Source organism: Hemiscyllium ocellatum, chromosome 10 (genome assembly GCF_020745735.1).
Source record: "Hemiscyllium ocellatum isolate sHemOce1 chromosome 10, sHemOce1.pat.X.cur, whole genome shotgun sequence".
NCBI lineage: Eukaryota > Metazoa > Chordata > Chondrichthyes > Orectolobiformes > Hemiscylliidae > Hemiscyllium > Hemiscyllium ocellatum.
In genome coordinates, this window is record NC_083410.1 from 68,724,362 (window position 1) to 68,748,346 (window position 23,985).

Sequence of the window (23,985 nt, forward strand, 5' to 3'; positions counted from 1 at the left end):
CAAGAATCCCACCAGAAAGCAAGTATGGAAAATACCAATCAAAAATCACAATTCAGAAAGTAGCTAATAATTAACAAGAAAACATATTTGAAAACAGCTTTCTACTTTTAGTAACCTGAATACAGTAAGTGCACAAAAATAATCAACACAATCATTGTTCCTTTCCATAGAGTTACTGTTCATGTGCTTGAAATCACTTCAGCAGTGATACCCCTCAAAGCCTTAGCCATGTGGTTGAAGTCCCAGTCATGCATTTTTTTAAAAAAAAACTGTTTTCTCTAATCTCGTTCTTTTCAGTGTGTTTTATGATATTCCAATTGTACATCATAGAAACAGACCCTTCGGTCCAACTTGACCGTGCCAACCAAACTTCCCAAACTAAAAGTAGTTCCACTTGCCTACGTTTGGCCTATATCCTTCTAAACTTTTCTTATTTGTTTACTTATCTAGATGTCTTTTAAGCATGTAACTACACCTGTATCTACTGCTTTCTCTGGGTGTGTATATGAATAGGAAGAGTTTAGAGGGATATGGGCCAAATGCTGGCAAATAAGACTAGATTTATATAGAATATCTGGTCAGTATGGACGAGTTGGACCAAAGGGTCTGTTTCTGTGCTGTACATCTCTTATGGCTCTGTTAGTTCATTCTACATACAAACTGCCCTCTGTGTAGAAAAGGTTGCCACTTAGTTCCCTTCTAAATCTTCTTCCTCTCATCTTTAATCTTGTCCTAATTAAGTGTTTTTAATTCTAGCTAAAACTTACAAAGCCTTCAAAGAATTCTTGGATGCCCGGAATCCAACAAAACAGCATTCTTTTACCCTGGAGTCTTATCTGATCAAGCCTGTTCAACGTGTTCTGAAATATCCGCTACTGCTGAAAGAGCTAGTGTCTCTAACTGATCCAGAGAGTGAGGAGCATTATCATCTAACAGGTCAGTACTAAATGACAAGCCAAAGATCAAGACATGACTAGTCTTAAAATCCCATTGAATTTCTTTTTACCCAAAAGCATTATCTCCAGAAGTGGGAGGGGCTGAGGAGTGTTTAGTTAGCTGCCTACAGTTGTATTTGGTGTCCAGTGCCAGCGTGGTCCCAGCTGTTGGGTAATGAATTGAATGGAATGCAATTTCAGAATCTTATCGTGGGAAAATATGGGGGAAGAATTTTGAGCACCAATTTCACCATTATCCCTCGGATTAGACATGTAATCTTGATTAATTTCAAAAGCTCCCAGAGTCTAGCACCTTTTAATAATTCTTAATCTAAAATTATTCAGTAAAATTTACAAGAAAAGCTTTGATCAGGTTCTCATTTGGAAACTTGCATGCAAACATTACACACCATTTAGTTCAACTTGTCCATGCCAACCAGGTTTCCTTAACTCCCATTTGTCGACATTTGGCAAATATCCCTTACATGTCCTATAAAAGTAGTTGGCAAAACAAAAGCCATTCCTGTCATTCCAGGATAGAAATCTAGAAGAGATGAACATTTCTTTTGGTTTGAGTTTGGTATATGTAAATCCTCCCGTCTCAGTTCAACCCCCCTCTGAAGGCAGGCTGCGTATGCACCCTGCCCTGTTTTAAACCCCGATCTCTGTCTAGTTACCTTATCAAATTACTTTTACCAACTTTGTACATTATTTTTATGCATGAATAGATGTTTTTCAAAGGTTTTCAGATCCTATCATCTTTTATCTTCTATTTGCTCATTCATGGGATGTGGGCACCATAAGAATCAACCCTATTTCTCTGGGTCTAGAAGCACGAGGTGAGGTAAGGATGGCAGCTTTCCTTCCCTAAAGGACAGTAGTGAATCACATGGCTTCTTACAACAATTGACATTGGTCATCTTTGAGCATGGTTTTTATTCCAGGGTTGTCTTTTTCTTTATTGAATTCAAGTTTCGCCATCAGCCATTGAACATGTGTCCCTAGGATATTAGCCTGGAGTTTTGGATTAAGAGTCCAGTGACATTGCCATTCCATCACTCGCTCTCATGAGGGAATGCAATACTACTGATTGTTGCTTGAACATGCTTTAGCCAGTAGCACAAGGTTTTCACTAGTACCTCTCCTAACCTATCACTCTTCAGTTTTACCCTAATAAGTGGCTTGGGCAGTGGGAGTTGGGATCTGAGGAAGAATACCAGTTAAGGGAGAAAGGAATACTCAAATGGTAAGACTATTTGATGTAGGGGCTGAAGTAGGCCATTGAGTCAGCTCCACCATTCAATGAGATCAAAGCTGACCTGTTGATACTCAACTTCACTTTCCCTTTCCCCATTCCCTTGATTCCCTTATTCTTTAAAAATTTAATAATTTAATGACCCAACCTCAACAGACCGCTGTGATAAAGTATTCCACAGATAACAAAATTTGTTAGCTGAAGTCTTTAGAAAGTAATAATATGGAGGTGCCGGTGTTGGACTGGGGTGGACGATGTTAGAAATCACACAACACCAGGTTATAGTTCAACAGGTTTATTTGGAAGCACTAGCTTTGGAGCACTGTTTCTTCATCAGGTGGCTGTGGAATATAAGATCATAAGACACAGAATTTATAGCAAATGATTACAATGTCATACAGTGATATATTGAACAAACCTGTATTATTAAGTCTTTCATCATTTAGATTGGGTGTGCTGGTTTCGGTTCTTTAATATGTATCCCAGAATTTCTCTTAAGTCACATTCTCAAGATAACTTAAGGTTTTAAAACAAAAGGTGACGTCTCAGCTCAGATAATGCCTTAAAGGTGTGAGGTTAGAGTCTGTCTGCATCCCAATCATGAGTCAGACTGGTTCTATTTCCAAAGTAGAATTTACAAAATCTTACATGGATTGACTGCCTGCAGGTTCTGCATTTTTGAACAAAATAGAATGTATATGCAAATATAATTCTGAAAGTACAAATTCACCCATAAACTTATGCATGCGTGATTAGCAAGGTTTTCCCTTGGAGTTTCTATACATAGTGATCCAACTCAGGTGAATGAAGTGAGATTCTTGTCGCTGCTAATCTTTTGTTAATCTCATTCTATATTTTCTACACCAGAAGAAAATGTCATCCTGGTGCAGTGGAAGATGTTTTACTGAGACCATAACTGTATATTAAAGATAGGACAGACAGTGAAAGTTTTACTAACCAGCAGTAGTTGCTCACTTCTAGTGGCTGAAGTCAGTCAAGAAAAGGTATTTTGTTACTTTACATCTTTCACTCTGATCAACAAAAGCCAAGCCAAAAAAGAGAGCCATCTGTAAATATTTTGCTGACGTACATGCAGATTATTGAGGATTTAAGGATGAAAACCAGCAATTGTAACTTTTTTTTTGCTGAATGACTCTGTTTTATTTTTTCATTCCAGAAGCTCTAAAGGCAATGGAGAAAGTGGCCAGTCATATTAATGAGATGCAAAAAATCTATGACGACTATGGCACAGTATTTGACCAGTTGGTTGCAGAACAGCCGGGAACTAAAAAAGAGGTAATACTGTTAGCATCAGCTACTTATTTCTTCCTCTTTTTGCTCACCTTATGCTTCACACAGGTTATCATTTGGCACCTCTGCATAGTGGACAGTCCTGCAATTAAGCTGAGACCGTGAGTGTCTGCATACTGTAAAGACAGGGTAAAAGCAATGACTGCAGATGCTGGAAACCAGATTCTGGATTAGAGTGGTGCTGGAAACCACTGCTGTGCTTTTCCAGCACCACTCTAATCCAGATACTGTGAAGACATCACAGTCAAATTCAGTGTGGTCCTCAATCATACAATTCCATTTGGGTTTGTAAGTTAGCAATCCAATGTAAGAATCTTGACTGAATTTTCATTTCGTTAACAAAGCTTAAGAAACTGAAATCAATTCAGGTGTAACTGAGCCAAATAACTTCAGCATGAAATGGACATCAGACTTCCAGGTCTCGGTGGATTGTTTGTATCCTGAAAATCAAACCTGGAAGAATTATTTTAGGCAATGACATGCAAGCAGACCCTTCAGAAATTGATTCATTAATATTCTTGGACATTACTATTTTCTGTCCAAGTATTAATGGATGCTAGTTAGAACCATTATTTTCAGAGTCTAAGGCATTCAAACCCCAGTCGAGTGTGCCAGGGCTTTGGAAGTGTTTTTGTATCCCATGTGTGCATTCTGCTCTAGAATAATTCCACAAACTACTGACTGAAAATTAATACGAGCTGATGTTGTAATTCTGACATTGTCAATTTCATCAGAACATGTTCATTACGTAACACTCAAGATTAGTCCACTCATCTTTTGTTTAAGAGCCAGACCTCAACGGCGATTCAGCTGTATGTTCCCCTTAGTCATGGAGAGTATGTTATCTGAGTTCTGTTACATTCCCTTTTGCACTGACATCAAGTTTGGAAGGGCAGGCAGATAATCAATAATTTAATACAGACTGTTCCACGTGCACGTAGATGTATTCTAGTGTATTCTGTTTCATCACTCTATTATCAAAAAGAAAATTTGCACAAATTTAATTCAATCCTGATCTGATTTTGAATCACAGAAACCCTAGAGTGTGGAATCAGGTCATTTCACCCCATCAAATCCACACTGACCCTCTGAAGGATATCCCATCCAGACCCAGCCCATTCCTGTAACCCCACATTTCCCAAGACTAATCCACCTAGCCTGCACATCCCTGGACACTTAGGAATTCAGCATGGTCAAATTCACCTACCACTGAGCTAATGTTGTTGCCCTTGTCTTTGGCAGTCTTTTAGGGATTTGCTTTTGTTCTGGAGCTTAAATATCCAACTTGCTGTTTTAGGTCACAGAGCTTTCAATGGGTGAGCTATTATTATACTCTTCAGTTACCTGGTTAAATCCATTCCCGTCCCTGAGTCGAATGAGGAAAGATCCTGAACTGACAGCCTTTGGTAAGTACTGAATGTGGGGTTGATTAAGGGTTTTCCTTGATTTAATTAAGCTTTACCAGATTGAGTGAGTAATATACATAAACTCTCATTTCTGGTTGAGAAAAAAGCAAATTCTCATTGGAGCAGCAAACTGAGTCCATGTGTATGTTTCTCAATCCTCTGACCTGAGGATGCAAATGTGGTTCTGTTGTTTTAAAAGTATACATATGAAGTGCTAAATAGTTATACGCCAGCTAGTCATAGAGATGTACAGCATGGCGACCAGGTATCCTAACCTAATATAGTCCTATTTACCAGCATGTGGCCCATATCCCTCTAAACCCTTCCTATTCATATACTCACTCAGATGCCTTTTAAATGCTGTAATTGTACCAACTCCCACCACTTCCTCTGGCTACTCAATCCATACACACACCACCCTTTGTGTTTAAAAAGTTGGCCCTTAGGTCTCTCTTATATCTTCCCCCTCTCACCCTATACCTATGCTCTCTAGTTCTGGATCCCCCACTCCAGAGAAAAAACCTTGCCTATTTATCCTCTCCATGCCTCTCATGATTTTATAAACCCCTAAGGTCACCCTTCAGCCTCTGATGCTCCAGGTAAAATAGCCCCAGCCTATGCTAGCCTCTCCTTATAGCTCAAATCCTCTAACCTTGGCAACAGCCTTGTAAATCTTTTCTGAACCCTTTCAAGTTTCACATCTTTCCGATAGGAAGGAAACCAGAATTGCACACACTGTTCCAAAATTGGCCTAACCAATGTTGTGTACAGCCACAACAGGACATCCCAACTCCTATACTCTATGCTCTGTTCAATATAGGAAAACTTACCAAATGCTGTCTTCACTATCCTATCTACTTGTGACTCCACTTTCAGGGAGTTATGAATCTCTTGTTCAGCAACACTCCCTCAGATCTTACCATTAAGTGTATAAGTCCTGCCCTGATTTGTCTTTCCAAAATGCAGAACCTCGTAATTATCTAAGTTAAACTCCATCTGCCACTCTTCAGCCCATTGGTCCATCTAATCAAGGTCCCATTGTACTCTGAGGTGACCTTCTTTGCTGTCCACTACATCTCTAATTTTGGTGTCATCTGCAAATTTACTAACTAAACCTCCTGTGTTTACATCCAAATAATTTTTTATAAATTATGAAAAGCAGTGGACCCAGCACCGATTGTTGTGGTGCACCACTGGTCACAGGCCTCCAGTCTGAAAAGCAACCCTTTAGTCTTTCTTCAATGATGGGCAAATTGTTAGAATCAATCCTGAGATCAGATAAGCTGATAATTAGAAAGTCATGGACTAGTCCGAGATAGTCACGGTGGATTTAAGGGAAAGTTGTGCCTTATAAATTTGACTGTATTCTTTGAGCAAGTGACGAGGAGAATCAGAGGGTAGAGCAGTGGATGTTATCTTTATGGATTTTAGTAAGACCCCACATGGCAGACTGGTTAAAAAAAGTAAAAACCCTTAGGATACAGAGTAATGTGTCAAAGATTCAAAGTTGGCTTAGTAACAGGAAACAAAGAGTAATAGTCGATAGTTGCACTTGTGAATGCAAAGCTGTTTGAAGTGGTGTTCTGCAGGGCTTAGTGTTGGGACCCCTGCTGTTTCTGTTATACATCAACGATTTCGATTTGGACTTGGACCTGGGGGGCACAGTTTGGAATTTTCAGACAACTCGGAAGTTGTCCATGTAATGGAGTGTGTAATGAATGTAATGGCTGTTAGCTCCAAAATGAGAGAGATTGGTTGGTGAAGTGGGTGAGAAAGTGGCAGATGGAGTTCAACTCGGTGTGAGGTAATGCATTTAGGGAGGTTGAACAGTAAAATACTTAAATGGGAATACACTGAGAGGGGTAGATTAAGTGAGAATGTCTTGGCGTGCAAGTGCACTGGTCCCTTAAGGTAGCAGTAAGGTTGTAAAGAAGGCAAATGGGCTGCTCTCATGCATTGACAGAGATAGAGAATAGAAAAGTCAAAATTTCACGATTAAACTAAGACATTGGCGAGGTCACAGCTGGAGTATTGTGCAGTTCTGGTCACCACATTACTAGAAGAACATAATCGCTGTGGAGAGACTGCAAAGAAGATTTACTAGAATTTTGCCAAGGCTGGGGAACTGTAACTATGAAGTGAGACTGAAGAAGTTGGAGTTGTTTTCGTTGGAACAGAAAAGGCTAAGTGTATGATTGAGGTATACAAAACTCTGAGGGGATAAAGATGGAGCAGATAACAGGGACTTGAATCCTTTGGCAAAAAACAGGAGTCATAGATTCAAGCTGAGCTGCAGAAGGGTTAGGGGGGATGTGAGGAAAAATCTTTTTGCTTTGAGAGTGGGTGTCTGGAATTTGCTATCTGAGATGGTGGTAGAGGCAGAGATCTACATTCTTAAAAAAGTACCTGGATTTGGATCTTAAGTGCTGTAAAGTCCAGAGTTCTGTGCCGTGTTCAGGAAGATGGGATTAGAAAGGACACTTGGGTGTCTTTGACTTTGCATGGACATGATGGCCAAATTGGCCACCCTTCTATGCTGTAACATTTATATCATTCTATTTGGAAATTGGCAGTGTAGTACAATGGAACTGAAAATTTCTTAATTACTTTATGATGAAAGTTTGAAGTAGAAAAAAGCTTCAGATATCAACACCTGTTTGGCACAACAACTATCTTTCATGTATAAGTCTGGACAGGGGTGACCATTTGGCAGTAGAAAGAGATCACAGCCAAGCCCAATCATATCCCCAATGAATCACCTAGATAATGATTAGACTGCAAACTTAAATCAATTTGCATCCTTGCCTTGTACAATTGGGCCACTTGTAGCAACATCTTCCCTTGATCACTATTTTACACTTAAGATTATCAAATTTACTCCAGACCAAGGATCAGACATTGAAATATCCTCATCTGGTTGCCTGAGTTTCATAATACATTTATCCACTGAATTAGCAGGGGGCAAGCTGAGAATTTTTTTATTATTCATTCAGGGGACATGGGCAGCACAAGTTAGGCCAGCATTTATTGCCCATCCCTAATTTCCCAGACATCAGTTAAGAATCAGTCACATTGCTGTTACATTTATGTTTTTTAAAAATTGTGGTCTTGACTTTTGAGCAAAAGGATAAAAAAAAGTTTAGGATTGTCCTTCCTACAGTGTTACTACTTAAAATGCAGGTTGGGGAGAACCATGATAGCGGCAACCCAGAAATTCTCAGTCTGTAGTGCTCTGTTCAAGACTTATGCAAAGTGGGCTGCCCACCTCCACTACACCTGCCAAACTATTCAAAGTAACTTTTATTCAATACAGTTAGTCATTTTGCATCAAATCTGAGTAATTTGGTGCTTTGTTAAAATGATGAAGGGAAAGAATGCCTGCAGCTCGCAGCAGGCAGGAACCCCTTCCCCACCCTTGCCAGCTGCAGCAGAGACGTCCACAGCCGCCCCGGGGGACTTACCTACCTTGTTGTGTTATTACTAAGCTGGAAGAGAAAAGTGACATCTTCATAGAAGAATCCAGAAGCAGGTGGAAATTGCTCTCAGTTGCACTGCAAAAGGACGACCGAAATATTGAAAAAAATCAGAGTTGGAGGGGGCAGAGCTAAAGGCCGCGACCTCCGAGGCTGGGTCCGGACTCTCGAACAGCAAGTGCGGGCCTTAGAAGATCACATCAACGACCTCGAAATCAGGGCCGTCAAAAAAATATTTGTTTGCTGGGCCTTCCAGAACAGGAAGAGGAAGGCCAGCCTGCGGTGTTTTTGGAGCAGTGGCTCCCTCAGATGTTGAAGCTGGAGGCTGGATCAGGCCAGGTGAGGGTAGAATGAGCCCACTGGGTTGCATTGCGCAGGCCCAGGTCTGACCAGTGTCCCCACCCAGTCCTGTTCCAGCTTCAATATTACAGAGAGAAGCAAAGCTCCTGGAAGCCTCCGGAACCCTCGGGAAAGATCCTTAGGCCATGACGTAGAAGAGATCTAGGATTATGCTGTTTCAGGATTTTTCCCCAGTTTTGGTCTGCAAGAGGAGGGCGTTTGATGAAATGAAAAAGTGTCTAAGGGACTTAAACATCTAGTACTTCTTGCGCTACCCAGCGACGCTGCGTTTTGACCACGAAGGATCCGTCTATAGCTTCGGATCGCCGAAGAAGGCCAAAGAATTTTTAGACTCTCTTAAATAGATTGTAAGAATTAATCTGTGTGGTTCATGATACTGTTCTGCCCCCCGCCTCCCCCCCAGTTTACCCTTTTTTTCCCCTTATTTCCTTTATTGTTTAATATCATCTCCGGGGGGTGGGGGGCGGGCCTATTTGTTCTCCACTATGTGATTTCGTTTTTTATTTATACAGCCCGGGTGGTTTAGTTGATTCGGTGGGGGGGGGGAGTTGCGTTTGCTTTGTCCTACCTTATTTCTTTCTTTTAGAGTAGGGGCTTTTTCCCTTTATTTTTGTGTTATTATACTTAATTATAACCTGAGACTGTAACTTTATAGTTTTATAAGTATTATCATTACTAAATGTATCTAGGTGTTAGTGTGGGTAGGTGGGTAGGGTACTCACCGTTAACTTTAGCTTTATAATACACTTGAATTTTTCTATTTTTTTATGAGGTGCCTGGGTCGAGGGTGGGGCACTGGTTGGGAGAGGAAATGATGGGTTTTTAGATTGGAAATGATGCCCCCTGGAAGCAAGGGGTAAAACTCTTCTTTTAAATATGTTTTTTTTTAAATTTAGAAATAGTTTTTACTATATTGGCATGAGTGTATTAAAGAATCTCTATTTTTGTGAATTTTCTATGGTCTATTCTCAGGGTGTTTCGGATGGGGTTCTTCCTCCCTGGGTTGGGGGTGGGGGGGGTGTCTCGGACTTGCCTGGACGATTATGGTTAGTCATTCGATTAAAAGGTGCACCTGAAATGTCAAGTAGAGTAATTCGCCCATCAAAAGGAAGAAAATACTATCAAACCTCAAAAAAAGAAAGGGTTGATATAGCTCTTACAGGAGACACATTTACTTGAAAGTACAACAGGGTGGATTTGATCAGGCCGCCTTTTCATCTTTCAGTTCAAAAAGTAGGGGAATGGTCATTCTCATTCGGAAGAATCTCCCTTTCAAAATCTTAAGTCACATAAAAGATGAAACTGGACGGTACATACTGATTAAAGCCCTTATAAATGGAGAGGAATTTGGGATTTTGAATCTTTATTGTCCCCCAGCACATCCTTTCAAATTTATAATGGAAGCATTCTTCAAACTGATGGTTCTCGGGACTCGTTACACAGTTATAGGAGGACATTTTAATTGCGTTATGGACTCGGAGATAGACAGGATACCCAACAGTACTGCAGGTATATCCCCCAGATCTAGGCAATTGGCAGATTTGAATAAAGAGCTAGGATTAGTAGATGTGTGGAGGTGCCTCCACCCGCAAGGCAGAGATTTCTCTTTTTTTTTATTAGATTACTTAGATTACTTACAGTGTGGAAACAGGCCCTTCGGCCCAACAAGTCCACACCGACCCGCCGAAGCGCAACCCATACCCCTACATTTACCCCTTACTTAACACTACGGGCAATTTAGCATGGCCAATTCACCTGACCCGCACATCTTTGGACTGTGGGAGGAAACCGGAGCACCCGGAGGAAACCCACGCAGACACGGGGAGAACGTGCAAACTCCACACAGTCAGTCACCTGAGGCGGGAATTGAACCCAGGTCCCTGGTGCTGTGAGGCAGCAGTGCTAACCACTGTGCCACCGTGCCGCCCGTTAATTATTGTCCCCCAGCACATCCTTTCAAATTTATAATGGAAGCATTCTTCAAACTGATGGTTCTCGGGACTCGTTACACAGTTATAGGAGGACATTTTAATTGCGTTATGGACTCGGAGATAGACAGGATACCCAACAGTACTGCAGGTATATCCCCCAGATCTAGGCATTTTATTCTAATCCACATAAGTGTCACACCAGAATTGATATGTCTTTTGCCCCCTCTACCTTTTTTGAATTCCATATTATCCTGTAAAATAGATAATATAATTTCTGATCACGCTGCAGTGTATATGGAAATCAAGACTAGGAACAGTGAGACGCCCCTGCCTGACATTGGCGTATGGATTCTTTCTTAATGAAGGATAGTAAATTCGTAAAATACTTCTCTCAAGAATTCACAACTTTTTTGGAAATTAATTCAGGCAAGGCTAGTAACCCATCGATGATGTGGGATACCATTAAGGTCTGGTCATTTCATACTCGGCGAACCAGAAAAAACATCAGGGAGAACAACAGCGCCTACTCGAGGCTCGCTTAAAGGCAGCTGAGACAGTGTACGTTGATAGGCCCTCTGTTGCTAAATTACAAAGGATTATGGCCCTTAGGACAGTCCTGAATACCGCGCTTATCCAAACGGCAAAGAGGGAAATATTATTTGCAAAGCAAAGATTATATGAATTTGGCGATAAACCTGGTAGATACCTAGCATTTCTTGCAAGGGAAAAAAAAGGCCCCTTAAGTATCACGTCCATCAGGGAAAGTGTTGGTACTCTGACTCACAATCATAAAGGGATCAACACAATCTTTAGAAAGTTTTATTTTGATTTGTAGAAATCACAGGATTGTGAAGATAGAGCCAGGAAGATGGAGTCCTTTTTCAAAAGCCTGGCCTTTCTGGATTTAACCTGGAACAGGTGTCAGTCCTGAATGCTCCCCTAACAACCCAGGAAGTACTTGATGCAATCAGGCAGCTTCAGAGTGGTAAAGCACCTGGTCCAGATGGATTTCAGGTTGAATTCTCCAAAGAGTTTACAGGAGTATTAGCTGGTCCATCTATGGAAATGTACAACTACTCATATAGTTAGGGCTGCCTCCGCAAATATTTCTCTCATTTTCAAAAAAGGAAAGGACCCAGAAAATTGCGCATCATACAGACCAATACCTTTGCTAAATGTAGATTTTAAAATTCTTTCTAAAACATTAGCATTGAAGCTAGAGAGGGTATTGCCATATATCATATTAGAGGGCCAGATGGGGTTTATCAAGGGCTGTACATATTAGAAGAATTTTGAATGTGATTAAATCTGTCATCAGGAAAGAATACCAGGAATAGTAGTCTCGTTGGACACTGAGAAGGCATTTGACGGGGTTGAATGGTCATACCTGTTCTATACACTGGAAAGGTTTAGCGTTGGGAAGGTATTTGCTAAATGGGTCTCAATATTATATAATGACCCCAAAGCAGCCGTGATCACCAATGGTTTAGGCTCGGATAGCTTCACTGTGGGTAGGGCTGCCGTCAGGGATGTCCACTCTCTCCATTACTATTCACACTAATAATTGAGCCACTAGCAGAAGCTATACGGGTTGGTTCTAATATAACAGCCCTGGGGGTTGGCACGGATAAACATAAAATTACACTTTATGCAGATGATGTTCTCCTTTTTCTTAGTAATCCTTTGATGTCCGTGCCCCACCTGATCAAAGTTATTAATTTATTTGATTCAATTTCAGGTTACAAAATTAACTTCTCAAAATTGGAGACCATGCTGATGGATGGTCTGGTTAGTATGTCCCACTTATTGGACAGATCTCATCTTCCCTTTCGGTGTCCTCTGTGGGTTTTTTTATATTTAGGTATTTTTATCACCCCAGTATTTGGCCAGCTGTACAAGGTCAATTTTGTGCATCTCCTGAAAAGGATAAGGCAGGGCCTTCAACGTTGGGGGGATCTTCCAATTTCTTGGCTAGGTAGAATAGCTCTAATTAAAATGAATGTCTTGCCCTGTCTCTTATACCCTATGAGAATGCTCCCGGTGATGCTGCCGAGGCCAGCGTTGCTCAGATTATATGATTGGCTTGGTTCTTTCATCTGGAATCATAGACGGCCCCTCATTAAGTTAAAGAAGCTAAGCTTCCACAACCAAGGGGAGGGCTGGATTTTCCAGACTTTAGGAATTATCAGCTGAGTTCTCTATTAAGCTACATAGCCAATTGGGTCTCGTCTGACCCGCACTCAATCTGGCTGGACGTAGAGGCTTCTCAAACAAAGTGACCTCTTATTTTTAGATAAGATGAAAGTCATTGTGGACCATGGTATTAAACACAATTAAAGCCTGGAAGATGATGCGGCAAAACGAGGGTAATTCACATAAAACCTCCCCTTATACTCCTATAGTGGGGGCATGGGGTTTTCAACCGGGGCTCGCAGACGCCACATTTAAATCCTGGGATTTGTTTGATGAGGGGGTATGATGTCTTTTGGACAGCTGCACCAGAAATTTGGATTACCTAATGGAGACCTCTTTCGATACTTCCAAATTCGAGATTACATACAGAAGAAGACTACGTTATTAGATAGCCTTTAATAAATCAGATAGGGAATGAAAAGTGTTGTGGCCAATGGGTTTACCCTCGGTCAGCGCACTCTATCATTTATTACATAATGAAGTTTCGGAAGATATGGAACGATTGCTTAGAACATGGGATCAGGAATTGGGGTTGGAACTATCCACAGAAATGTGGGACGAGATCTGGGAAAAAGCCAGAAAAATCTCCACCTGTAATAGAACCCAAGCCATTCAGTTAAAGATACTCTATAGGATTCATATAGCACCGGAACGATTGGCAAAATTTAGGGCAGGAGCATCTCCAATGTGTCTCAAATGTGAAATAGAGGTGGGCACTCTCACACACTACTTGTGGACATGTCATAAGATCTGCAAATACTGGGTCAGAGTAGCAAATGCTTTGATAGAAATCTTGGGAGTGGCAATTAGAGTAGATTCAGTATCTCTCTTCCTGGGCTTTTCGAGTTTGCCTTCCCTGGAAGTGCACGGGAGGAAATTATTCTCCATTCTCCCATATTGTGCAAAAAGAATATCGAAGTAAAGTGGGTAGCTGAGGGCCCTCCAGGACTTTCAAATTGGTATAGGTTGGTCATGGAATGTATTCCCCTTGACTTCCTTGCAAATATGATGCACCAAAAAAACTGAATTATTCTATAAAATATGGCAGCCGTTCCTGAATTATATAGATACAGATATTTCGGCCATTCTGTCAAGGGCTTTCATCTAGTTGTGGTAGCGGCTCTGGCTGGTCCGGGGGCTTTTGGGGAAGGAATCCCGCATGAATACGGGTTTTATCACAACTTGATGTGAATTCATTCTGAGCATGTACTTCACAATTTAATTACTATTTTTTTTCTCTCTCGAGTAATGTAAGATATTTTATTATATGCTCTGGTAAATAGTTATAGGTTAGATTAGTGGTTAGTTGAGTTTTGTTTTGTTTTTCTTCTTTATCTCTTTTTGTCTGTTAAGTTTTGGTTATTATTAATATTTAATTGTATATTAATGTTTGTATTTATGTGTATTATTTTGTAAGTTTGTAAAAACATGTTAAATTTTCAATAAAAATATCTTTAAAAAAAATGCAGTTTATATCTTTACATTTTACTAATCCACTCATGGACAAGAATAAAGGAAACACAATGGAAATATTTCAAAAAAATCTATTCCTTTATTTAAAATGCAGTTTTCAGAATCTTACTTTTATTTTGGTAGAGAGAAACATGGCTTTGTTCTGTATTTATAATTAACTTCAAGATTTTGTTCACCTTTCTTTTCTAGCAACTAACATTCTGTTTAATTGTGAATATGTCACACCTACAACTCATATTAACTTTAATTTAAATCAACAGCCAGAAGGCTGAGATTAACCACTATGTCTTTTTCATTCCCTAGTTTTTAAGCGAGCTGTCATTCTGGTGTATAAGGAGCTCTACAAATTTAAAAAGAAAACCGTAAGTGACCCATTTAACTCTTATCAATGCATACACAGTGCCTTTTTTTAGCATGGACCTTGCCCTTCCTTGTACAAGTATTCTCTTATTGAGTTTGAATTTTTGACTTCCATAATTTGCCTTCTTTCCTAGGGAACAGTACCACGCTCAGCTTACATCCATGGTGATATCGATCAGTTTAAATTCAGATGGCTGATTCCACTGTCAGCTCTTCAGGTCAGGTTGGGAAATGCTGCAGGTAATTCAATTCAGTGATTGAAATTAAATTGCAAACCTTTGATAAATTGCCCCATAAAAGACTAATTAACAAGGTGAAAGAAAGGGCAACGAGGGGGACAAGTGTCAAATGGATTGCTGGCTGATTTCAACACAGTGTGTTGAACTAAGGGCTGATGGAGTTGGACTCTGATGAGTGTGAGGTAATGTGTTTAGGGAGGTCAAACAGTAAAATACATGGAATGTACTGAGGGGCATAGATGAAGTGAGACATCTTGGCGTGCAAGTGCACAGGTCCTGAAAGGTAGCAGTGCAAGTCGATAAGGTTATAAAGAAGGCATATGGAATGCTCTTATTCATTAGCAGGGGTAAAGAATACAAAAGTAAGGATATAAATATGAAATAAGACTCTGCTGAGGGCACAACTGGAGTATTGTGTGCAGTTTTGGTCTACATAATTATTGCCCATCCCTAACTTCCCAGATGTCATTTAAGAATCAGCCACATTGCTGTTACATATACGTTTTTTTTAAATTGTCGTCTTGACATTTGAGCAAGAAGGATAAAAATGTTTAGGGTCATCCTCCCTACAGCGTTACTACTTTAAAATGCAGGTTGTATCTTTACATTTTACTAACCCACCCATGGACAATCATAAAAGAAACACAATAGAAATACATGGACATAATTGCTCTGGAGAGAATGCACAAGATAGGGATTGATCACATTAACAATGGATTATGGAATTAAAAGACCAAATTCTAAGTTTTCAGAAGGCACTAAATTGGGAGGTTGTAAACACTGGAGAGAATTCATCAAATGATAGAATGATATTAGTAAAGTGACAGAATAATTGAGGAGAAAGTGAGGTCTGCAGATGCTGGAGATCAGAGCTGAAAATGTGTTGCTGGAAAAGTGCAGCAGGTCAGGCAGCATCCAAGGAACAGGAAATTTGACATTTCAGGCATAAGCCCTTCTTCAGGAAAATCCTTCTTGACAGAATAATTGACAAATTAAGTTCACCAATAAAAGTGAGGTAGGAAGATGTGTACATTTTGTAGAAGGAATAGTGAGGTCAGAGTTTACATGTAAAGTGCAAGTTTGGGTGAGGCAGAGGAACAAAAGGATCTCCGATGTAGTTAAGCTTTTTACCAAAGGTTGCACCACAGGTTAGCAATGTTTAAAAAAATAAATTAAACACTAGACTTTCCTTTATAAGGGATGGAATTGAAAAATGGGAAGCTATGCTAAACTTGTATTGGGACCATGGATATGTGCATTAGGCAAGATTTGACAGGCTGGATTTTTGTTTTAAAATAGAGAGACTAAGGGGTACCGATGGAGTTGTTTAAATCATGATAGAGTTTTGACAGAGTACATACAGAAAACATGTTTCCTCTTGTGCGGAAGAACATGACTGTAGGCCATCAATATATTTTTAAAAATCAATATAAATTTCAGAAGAACCTTCTTGACAAAAAGAAATGGAACTCAGTTGAAGTGAATATGATAGATGTATTTAAGGAGAAGCTGAACAGCATTTTGGGGAGATTCCAATATCAGATTTAGGAGCACACCAATAAGGCAGATTCAGGTACAATACCAACATGAACTAGTTAGGCCAAATTGTCTGTTTATTTGCTGTATATCTTTTGAAATTTTAAAATATATAATCCTAGTACCCTATTTGCATCCGTACAGTTCTGTGAAGCATTTCATGGATTTGGTTTGTTTTTGCATACTTTTTTTCCTTAAACAATGATTTGTTAGTCTCCAGTAAGATATAGTTATGGATTAAGACTGCTTTGTTCCTCTGATCTATGATAGTAGAACACAAGGAATGTCATCTGAAGTAACAAACATCAGTAGTAGTGGATCAATGAAGTAGTATGTGAAGGCAATCAGTTTGGCGTTTGTATACTGTTTGCCTGCATAGTTGTCAGTTTCACGATAAAAGGTAATGATAGCTGAAAATGTGTTGCTGGAAAAGCATAGCAGGTCAAGCAGCATCCAAGGAGCAGGAGAATCGACGTTTCGGGCATGAGCCCTTCTGCAGTCCTCACTTTCTCCTAAAAGGTAATGGTACTAATGTGTTGGCTATGGTAGGTGAGAGGATTAAGACATTGAGTAAATTGGTTTTCAAAGATAGTACAAGTCAATAGAATGGTGCAATGTAAGAAGATTTTCTGACTACTTATGGTCTACTTTGTAATTACATTGAAACCAAATCTCCTCACTACAGTATTTTAAGGGGAATGATTTAATATAAATGCACCCCACATAATCAATAAAACTTTATTTTCCACAATTAAATTTATTTTTAAGCTCTTTTGTGCCCAAATGTAAGACAATACAAGCAAGCATTTTATTCTAACTGTTGAAAAGTCTTCCACAGGGCTATAACTATTTTTGTAAAACAGCACACAGAAATTGATGTTACCAGCAGTAACCTTCAAGAACCATTCCAATTAATTCCATGAAGGTGATTTGAGTTTTCAGTAAGCCCTGACTATTTTAGAGGCCATTGCAGCTTTTTAAGGGTCTTGGTTTACAGCTGTTGTTCCAGAAACTCTAGAAACAGGAAGTGGCATTAAAAACATTGCAAGAGACATTTTCATTCTGCAGTTGCCTTCATTAATTGTTTCTCTTTTTGTTCAGGGACAGATACCAACTGCATCTGGGAATTAATCCACACTAAATCTGAATTAGAAGGACGGCCTGAAACAATTTTTCAGTTGTGTAGCAGGTAACTTAAATACTGCCTTTCAGTATGTAAGATCACCATCCAGAAGGGTTTTAAATATGGCTTCTTGATGCACTACATTCTACTTAACTGTGCTGTACAATGTTATTATCTTCAAAGAGTTGTATGAGTCTGTTATAACAATATCTCTTGTCCACCGTTAAAAGTTTGGGAGTTAACCACTCACTAATCTATGGAACCATTAGTCCAGAGTTTCCGATCGCCAGGCATTCGTTATTCCAATATGAGCTGTGCATAAGGCCCTGCAGAGTCCTCGTTGTAGCAAACTCTGGAAAAAAATTGCCCTGGAAATTGAAAATAATCCTTTATGCCTGGAGCTCCCAAAGTCTTAATTTAAATCAGAGAATTTGAAGGGTTCTGATGGAATTGAGTAAATAATTACTGAGAAAAAGTTAGATTGTTAATTCCATGGTCTAACCTAGTTCCATGGTCCATGTGTAATTATTCAACTACACTTTCTCAGACTGTAAGCAGAACCACCCACCAGCAGATATCCCATGGTGCCAAACACACTCCGTTTTCCCTCAGCTAGAGATGGGTCTCATTCCATACTCCCTCCTTCAGTGCTGTTGGACACACTCCCTATTTTCTGGTTCTGCCCTCTCTACCTCCTTCCCTCGCCCCCCATGCTGGAGCTGCATCCACTTTCCCAGCTCCACAGTTGACCATCACGCCCCTGATGTCTTACACCCTATCTGGCTTCCTATCCCTTATTCCCTGCCCAGATTGCAACCTACTTAACTGGGAACTTGTCCAACTTACTCCTACCTCTGGTCTAACTGGCACCCTACTACCTCTAAAACTAACTGATTGCTTTCCTGCTGGTGGGGTTCCTAAATGGTATCAATTGTGTTATTTTTTCACATATATATTTTCCAAATGTTCAGTCCCTTCCACTCCTTGTTCGAACTTCTGATTTACTGTTCTGCTTATGACCAATTTATATTTTTGTTGCTTGCCAAATATTCTGCCTTTTGCACTTCAGATTTTCACTGGCATTTCAAGCTTAAGTATGCTGTGAAGTCTGCTCCTCTTTTTAGGATTTCCCCCACTTGATCACTAGTCTGCCCTCATAGTTCACATTTATCCATGTACTGTCGCTGGGTTTCAGGATGATCTTATCACTAGTCTCTAGTCCTGTGGATCTGGTTACCACTGCTATTATTTGAAATTTGAGGTCTGCATTCTTGAATTAACAGCTTTCCAGAAGGAGACTGAAGTGTTGAGCAACATCATTATTACTTGCTATCTGCAAAACAGACACCTCAAGATTAGACATAGCTGAATCCCTGCCTAATGGACAATGATGTCATGTGATCTGACTTTTAAAGTGACAGTCCACCAAACTTGCATATTTACATGGTACAATTATTTACAAAACATTTAGGGTGTAGGTTTGATATTCAAAGCATGCTAAGAGAGGACATACTGCTGAAGACTGAGGCTTAAGTCCAATATGGTCTACAAGCAGATGACATTGCTGCTTTCATACAAGATCAGTAGCTATTTTTAAAATGAAGAAAACTTTATCCTAACCTACAGGGAATTTTATTTTGTGCTGAAAGTAAGCTGAATGTTGTGTTCCGGGAGAAATATCAGTAATGTGGTGTGAAGGTGAAATTGATAGGGAATGTAGTTTTCAATGTTGCATCAAAACTAACATTAAGGTTTGCATTCTGGATTTTATTAGATCTATCTATTTTATTTTATCTATCCTTTGAGAATAATTATTGGGCTAAATTGTAATGGAAATGTAATTGTGTTAATAGAGTACACCACTACTAATATGCAAATCAGTCATCAGCTCTCCGGATTTGAGATAAGAACCTACAGTTGTTGTCCCCCTGCTTCTGATTTCTTAACTGATCTTGATCTTTTCATTGAGAACTGTCAGTATGACATTGCCTGTCTTTAAATTCTCTGCTCTCCACTAATTAGTCTTCCTCTGAACCTGCTAACTCTGTACCATTAAGTCCAACCGTAACATTGTTTGTCTGCAGGTCTGATAACACACTGCTGTTCTTGTCTGGTGTATTGATATCTTGCAGAGGTGGAGTGCTAACTCTCCAAAATTTGTTTCTATTCTCCTAGACTTTGGTGATAGTCCAGGAAACAATGGCTTGACGTTTGGCTCCATCATTGACCCAATCTTCCTTTGGAGATGTTCCCTTCGTGGTTACTGACCTCTTAGTCCACTAACCCTGTTCAGCCAAATTCTACCTTATTCCAAAAATGCATAAACAATAGGGCTGTCATTTTTAGCTGTTATTGTCCTACTGAACTGACTTTTTTTTTTCCTTTTCTTCCCTTGTCGACTCTCTTTCTATCTTGCATGTGCAATTATTTGATGCTATACATCATTTCACTAACTTTCAGTTTCTTGGCTGTGGCCATTTTCACTTGTCTCTCTGGGTTTTCTGCTTCATTCTTCCAGATGCCTTCCTATTCATATACCCATCCAGATGCCTCTTAAATGTTGCAATTGTAACAGCCTCCACAACTTCCTCTGGCAGCTCATTCCATACACGTACCACCTTCTGCGTGAAAATGTTGCCCAGTAGGTCTCTTATGTCTTTTCCCTAAACCTATGCCCTCTAGTTCTGGACTCCCCAACCCAAGGGAAAAGACTTTGCCTGTTTACCATATCCATGCCCCTCATAATTATGTAAACCTTTTATAAGGTCACTCCTCAGCCTCCAACGCTCCAGGCATTGGGACCATTCTTCCTGTGTTTACCCTGTCCCAATAAGTAGCACTTTAAAGGCTGGGACATTTTTCTTTGGAACATAGGAGGTTGAGAGATATGGATAGAGTTGATGGTAGTTGTCTTTTCCCTGAGCTGTGGAATTTCAAGACTAGAGACCACATTTTTAAGGTGAGAGTGGAAAGATTTAGAAAAGACCCTTTTACAGAGGGTGGTTCATCTGGAATGAACTTACTGAGGAAGTGGTGAATGCAGGTACAAGTTGCACTGTTTGAGACATTTGGATGGATATGGGCCAGGAGCAGGCAGATGGGACTAGTTTAGTTTGCGATTAAAGTTGGCATGAACAGGTTAGACGGAAGGGGTCTGTTTCTGTGCTATGTAACTCTGACTATGATAGTTACAGGATGCTTGCCTTTATCAGTCATAGTTAAAAATCTCACAACACCAAATTATAGTCCCACAGGTTTATTTGGAAGTACTAGCTTTCGGAGTGCTGCTCCTTCAGGTAGCTGTGGAGCAGGATCATAAGACACAGAATTTATAGCAAAAGATTACAATGTCACACAACTGAAATGATATATTGAACAGTAATCATTTGCTATAAATTCTGTATTATGATCCTGCGCCACAGCTACCTGATGAAGAAGCAGCATTCCAAAAGCTAGAACTTCCAAATAAACCTGTTGGACTATAACCTAGTTTTGTGATTTATAATTTTGTCCACGACAATCCAATACTGGTACCTCTGCATCATGTTTATCAGTCATGGCATAAATTAAGTATGAGAGATTATGTTGCAGCTGTATACAACTCTGGTTAGGCCACAACTGGAATATTGTGTGCTATTCTGGTTATTACGTTCTGGGAAGGATGCGATGCAAATGTTGTTGCCTGGATTGTAGCATTTCTGCTACAAAGAGACACTGAATGAGCTTTGGAGCAGAGTAGTTAGAGGTCTGTAAAATGAAGGGCATTGACAAGGTGAGGAGAAAGCAGCTGCTACCCTTCCTCATAGTGTATAATTATAAGAGAATATAATTTTAGAGTGAAAGGGAGGTGGTTTACTGGAGATTTGGGAGAAAAAAGTATTCACGCAGTGTGATGATTGCACTACATGGGAGGATAGATAGAGGTTTCCTATCTAACTTTTAAAAAGTACTTGGATGAGCACTTGAAATGTCATAATATTCAAGGCTACGGCCCTAGTGCAAATAAGGTAGTAATATATTTTTTGAGGCTGAAGGGCCTCTTCTGTACTATATTATTCTGATATTTTGTATGTATTTATGCAACAGAAATTATTTTATTTCCAGTGATCCCGAGAGTAAAACAAACATAATTAAAGTGATACGTTCAATTCTGAGAGAGAATGTTCGCCGCAATATGACCAAGTCAGAAGTGCCATTCGAGAAACTGAATAAAGATCATATAATTCCTCTGAGAAACAGACTGCCATCCTCTGCTAAAATTGGTAAGAAAACCAGTGCCTAGATTTCACTGTCACAAAAACTAAATTCATTTGGAATTATGTATGTAATCTAATTTTTCTTGAATCAATATTTTATTTATAAATGTCATTTAATAGATTGTCAAGGCTTTGTGAGAGAATGACATCTGTTTGTAGGATGGTATATTTAACTTTTAATGATCATCTTTCTAGCTTTTCTTGATCCTCCTTGTCCTAATTCATTTTATCCTGTCATCTCCCTTCAAACTAGGGACTGAGTTTGCACACTGGTTTTATTAAAAGAGTATAAATTACTAGTTTTTTTTAAAAAAAGTGCAGGACGAAACCCTGGAAAACTTTCACATGAACCCCAAGTTATGTGCAGACGTAAAACAAATTACAAACTAGATTGTGTCTAAATTTTGTGTCTAACATACAAAAAAAGAGTAATAGTTAAAACTGTTTAATATTGTGATTTGTTCTTTTCTTCAGCATCAACACGAGCATCAAAGTTGTTCAAACATTCTCCATCTTATTGGAGTCAGGACTCTGGGAGGTGTAATGCTATTGATTCTGACGAATGTAGCCTGAGCAGTGGAACACACAGCAGTGGCTGCCATACCTCAGAGAGTGGACTAGAACACAGTAGTCTTTCGTATCCAAAGCAAGAACACAGTAGTGCAGAGGAACAACAGGAAGATGAAGTAAAAGAATCAGACATTTTGAGTGATGCTGAAGATTGCTGCAAATCAAAGGATGAGACTTTGGCAAATGAAATCAAAGAACAATTTGAAAAATTGCAAATTGGTGTTGATAAAGTGGATGTAGAGCAGGCATCAAATAATAACCATCTGGATACAGAAGAGGTGGAACAAACACATGGTCACCCCAGGCTTGTGCGAGGCCACTTCTGTCCAATCAAAAGAAAAAGTACCAGTTCAAAGAAAAAAAAAGGAAGTCTGTTGCCCATGCACAACCGATCTCTAGATAGTCAATCTGATGGGCCAAATGTTGACTTGAATTCTGTTTTGGAGAGAGAGTTTAGTGTCCAGAGCCTAACTTCTGTAGTTAATGAAGACTGCTTCTATGAAAACATTGAAAGTAACTGAGAGCCTTAGATTCAGCATCTCAAATGAGTGCTGCTGTGCATACAATGATCAGGAATTGTAGTTAGTTTGTTGACTTGTCTTTATTTTAAATCTCCAAGTTATACTGTTTTGGTCAGTTTTCAATTTTGGAAGTAAATATTAAGTTTTCTAAAGAAAAGGAATGTTTAGTTTGCCTTACTGCTGTCTACACTAAGACCACAGCCTCAAAAATATAGACTTAATACTTGTTTTCGTTAAAGAAAATAATTAGCATATTAGCCAATAGTTTGTTGTGTCAAATAAAATTGTTTAGTTTCTACAATACACTAATTTTGTATTGGAATTAAGGCAGGTATTGAACAGCTAAAGTAATATTTTCAGGAAGGTTAAATTGATTATTTTAAAGCTATAAATCTTAATTTTATTTATGGATGGAAAATATTGGTTTACATTATAGCATCAAGATAATGGAATTTATTCCATTGTGTCTGGTTTAAGTTTTTAGAAAGCAAAGTATGGCACTGTTTTCTTTTATCCGTTTGCCAAGACAAACCTCTGGTGCCCTGACACAAAGAGTCAACATATTTAAGTTTTCAGCACTACAGCTTTCGTAGGAGCTGTAGTAATGCATGTGCCTCTTCATGCTCACATTCTTAAAGGTGTCTTTTCGCTTTGTACATAAACTTTGGAGGTTGTGTATATTGTAATTTTATGAAAACTGCATTGTAAAACTAGTTTTAACTGGTTATATTTTGTATCCTTTCGAATGACTACTTGACATCACAGGCTGAAAAAAATGTTGGACGTGAAATAAATATGCACGTTGTATTCCAGATGTCTGCTGTTCTATTGATGAAATGAAGAAAGTTGTCATATTGTTGCCAAAGTATCTTGCCTCAAAGGACGAAGTCTAATCAAACTTATATAAATATCCTTCAGTCAATCAAATTTAGAATATTTTTGGAACAAATCCTACTTCACACAACAAATTGCTTTTTTTTTCGCGTTCTAATATATACAATCTTCTATTTCAGAATAACTGTATTTGCCCAAATTGCCTTTCT

At 39.2% G+C, this 23,985-nt stretch overlaps 1 protein-coding gene across 2 annotated transcripts in view; it reads left to right on the top strand.

The window, feature by feature from the left end:
- LOC132819796 (rho guanine nucleotide exchange factor TIAM2) overlaps positions 1-23,699 on the top strand; it is a 401,154-nt gene extending 377,455 nt beyond the window's left edge. For both annotated transcript variants that reach the window (XM_060831569.1, XM_060831570.1), the window contains 8 exons: positions 757-936; positions 3,368-3,486; positions 4,799-4,907; positions 14,641-14,699; positions 14,832-14,937; positions 17,574-17,661; positions 21,700-21,857; positions 22,326-23,699. In XM_060831569.1, the coding sequence (XP_060687552.1) occupies positions 757-936; positions 3,368-3,486; positions 4,799-4,907; positions 14,641-14,699; positions 14,832-14,937; positions 17,574-17,661; positions 21,700-21,857; positions 22,326-22,942 (1,436 nt within the window). In that variant the 3' untranslated portion in view covers positions 22,943-23,699. The remainder of the gene's footprint in view (positions 1-756; positions 937-3,367; positions 3,487-4,798; positions 4,908-14,640; positions 14,700-14,831; positions 14,938-17,573; positions 17,662-21,699; positions 21,858-22,325) is intronic.
- Positions 23,700-23,985: the final 286 nt, after the last annotated feature.